At 35.7% G+C, this 1,947-nt stretch overlaps 2 protein-coding genes across 2 annotated transcripts in view; both read left to right on the forward strand.

The window, feature by feature from the left end:
• LOC106531243 (GTP-binding protein 8) overlaps window positions 1-238 on the forward strand; it is a gene marked incomplete at its 5' end in the record, with an annotated part of 10,255 nt that extends 10,017 nt beyond the window's left edge. The window contains 1 exon segment of the mRNA XM_014027040.1: window positions 12-238. Within this exon segment, the coding sequence (XP_013882494.1) occupies window positions 12-61 (50 nt within the window).
• The window catches only part of slc10a2 (solute carrier family 10 member 2), a gene marked incomplete in the record, with an annotated part of 11,040 nt that continues 9,185 nt past the window's right edge, over window positions 93-1,947 (forward strand). Inside the window, 1 exon segment of the mRNA XM_014027039.1 lies at window positions 93-107.

Raw genomic sequence — 1,947 nt, forward strand, 5'->3', positions numbered from 1 at the left:
GAGCCCACCAGAGACCACCGAGTCTCGGAGCCGAGCAGAGACCACCGAGTCTCAGAGCTGAGCAGAGACCACCGAGTGTCAGAGCCGACCAGAGACCACCGAGTCTCAGAGCCGAGCAGAGACCACCGAGTGTCACTGAGGTGTTTCTGGACTGGTCAGAGACTTGAAATGTATTTGAAATGATGATCTGTGTTGAGAGCTGCTCTTCTTTTGTTTAATAATAAAATCTAAACTCTTTCTTTGTCTCTTCTCTCATTAAGCTCCAGTGTTTGTTCTACATTCATTAAATGACTTTAAGATGTTTGCAAACAGACTATTAAAAATGATTTTTGACCTTTTCAAACAGTTAATGAGAATAAAACGTCAACTTTTATTGTGACAGATTTTCCTCTCGTGGTCATAAAACCTTTCAGTTGTCTGAATGAAATCATTTTCTGTAGGATCAAATGAAACGACTGATTTTATGAGTTTTTAAAAASCATTTAGTGACTTTAAGGTACAAATATTCTGTTTGGAGTTTTTGTGATGAACTTTGAGTCCTGACGTGGCTGCAGGTCTTTAAACACATCATGATGCCTTCAGGGTCCACCTCCCAGCTTCAGGATGAGATGTGTTTGTTTTGGTGTAAAACTTTCTAGATAAAAAGGAAAAATATATTTATAAACAATCATTTTTTCCATGGATCTGACTTTAAATCAGGAATCAAAGAGCAGCTTTTATTGAAAAAGGTTTGACACTCCCCACCTTTCAGTTTTTATCTTTAGCTTCTCTCAATAAAACATTATGTCTTTGGTTAAATATTTAAAAAAAACTCAGGATACTCAGAACTTTTCAATATTTAACCAAAACTAGTTGACAGAGCAACTTTATTTGAGGTTTACGTGTGTAACACATTTACCCAGAGGAGACTCACAGGAAGGGTTAACCTTCATCCTCACTAAAACTTAATAAAAGTTTGGATGCAGCTGTTGGAATAAAAGCCGAAATTATCAAAACAGATAAAAGCTTCAAAATGTCCTGATGCATCTCAGTAATCCAGGTAAAAAATCAAAAAGAAAAAAAATTGTGTAGGTCTTCTAGAACCCGTCCAGAAGACCAACACAATTTTTTTCTTTTTGTTTTTAGATTAAAGTTTAAGTGGTCATAGCTAAAGTTAGCAAAATAGTTGCCGAAATCAAAGTTAATAAAATATCTATTGTTATTTTTAAGTGAAATATCTTGTTCTCCAGTGGACAGATCTTTAGTTTAATTCTGTTTTTCTTTTTGCTCGTCGTTGAATTAATTATTCGACACGTTCACATCTTTGTTTTATAATCCAACTCGTAATTTTTTATAGTTGAAGCTGAAGGTCAAGGTTTCCTGCTGGAGACAGTTTTTATTTTCTGATCCATAGACTTGTTCCATCACAGAGTGTCCGAGCCGTTTATCCAAAACTTTATTTCCTTATTTTATGTTGGTCAGGATGATAAGATCAGGCTGTTATCTGCAGGCAGATCTGCTGGGACAACAACCTGCAAACACTGAGTCACACAACAGAAGCTGCAGAAACTTTACAACAAACCACCTGAAGGGTCATTTGGAAACAAAGAGATAAAAGATGGTGGGTCACAAATCCTGATAAGACTGGTTCCTCATTCCACCAACACTCAGTTTATCAGTCAGAGCAGGACGCTTCCAACCTGTAAAGACTTATTTTACATTAAAGCTTTTTAACATAGCAGTGCTGCTGCTGAAAAGATTTTACATCTTTCATCAGCACTATTCAGGATGCAGAAGGAAGATTTCTGAGGATTTCATGACAAAAAAACAACATTATTTTAAGAGTGTCTTGGAAAAATAAATTATCCTTTATAGAGTCCTGCATTTATAGGGTGCAGTTTGTAAAGTTACAGTCAAAAATTACCAGCAATATTTTTGTTTTATTTAGCCTTTTATAAGAAAAAAAGA

The sequence above is a fragment of the Austrofundulus limnaeus genome, unplaced genomic scaffold, assembly GCF_001266775.1.
Source record: "Austrofundulus limnaeus strain Quisiro unplaced genomic scaffold, Austrofundulus_limnaeus-1.0 Scaffold609, whole genome shotgun sequence".
In the NCBI taxonomy this organism is placed as follows: Eukaryota; Metazoa; Chordata; class Actinopteri; order Cyprinodontiformes; family Rivulidae; genus Austrofundulus; species Austrofundulus limnaeus.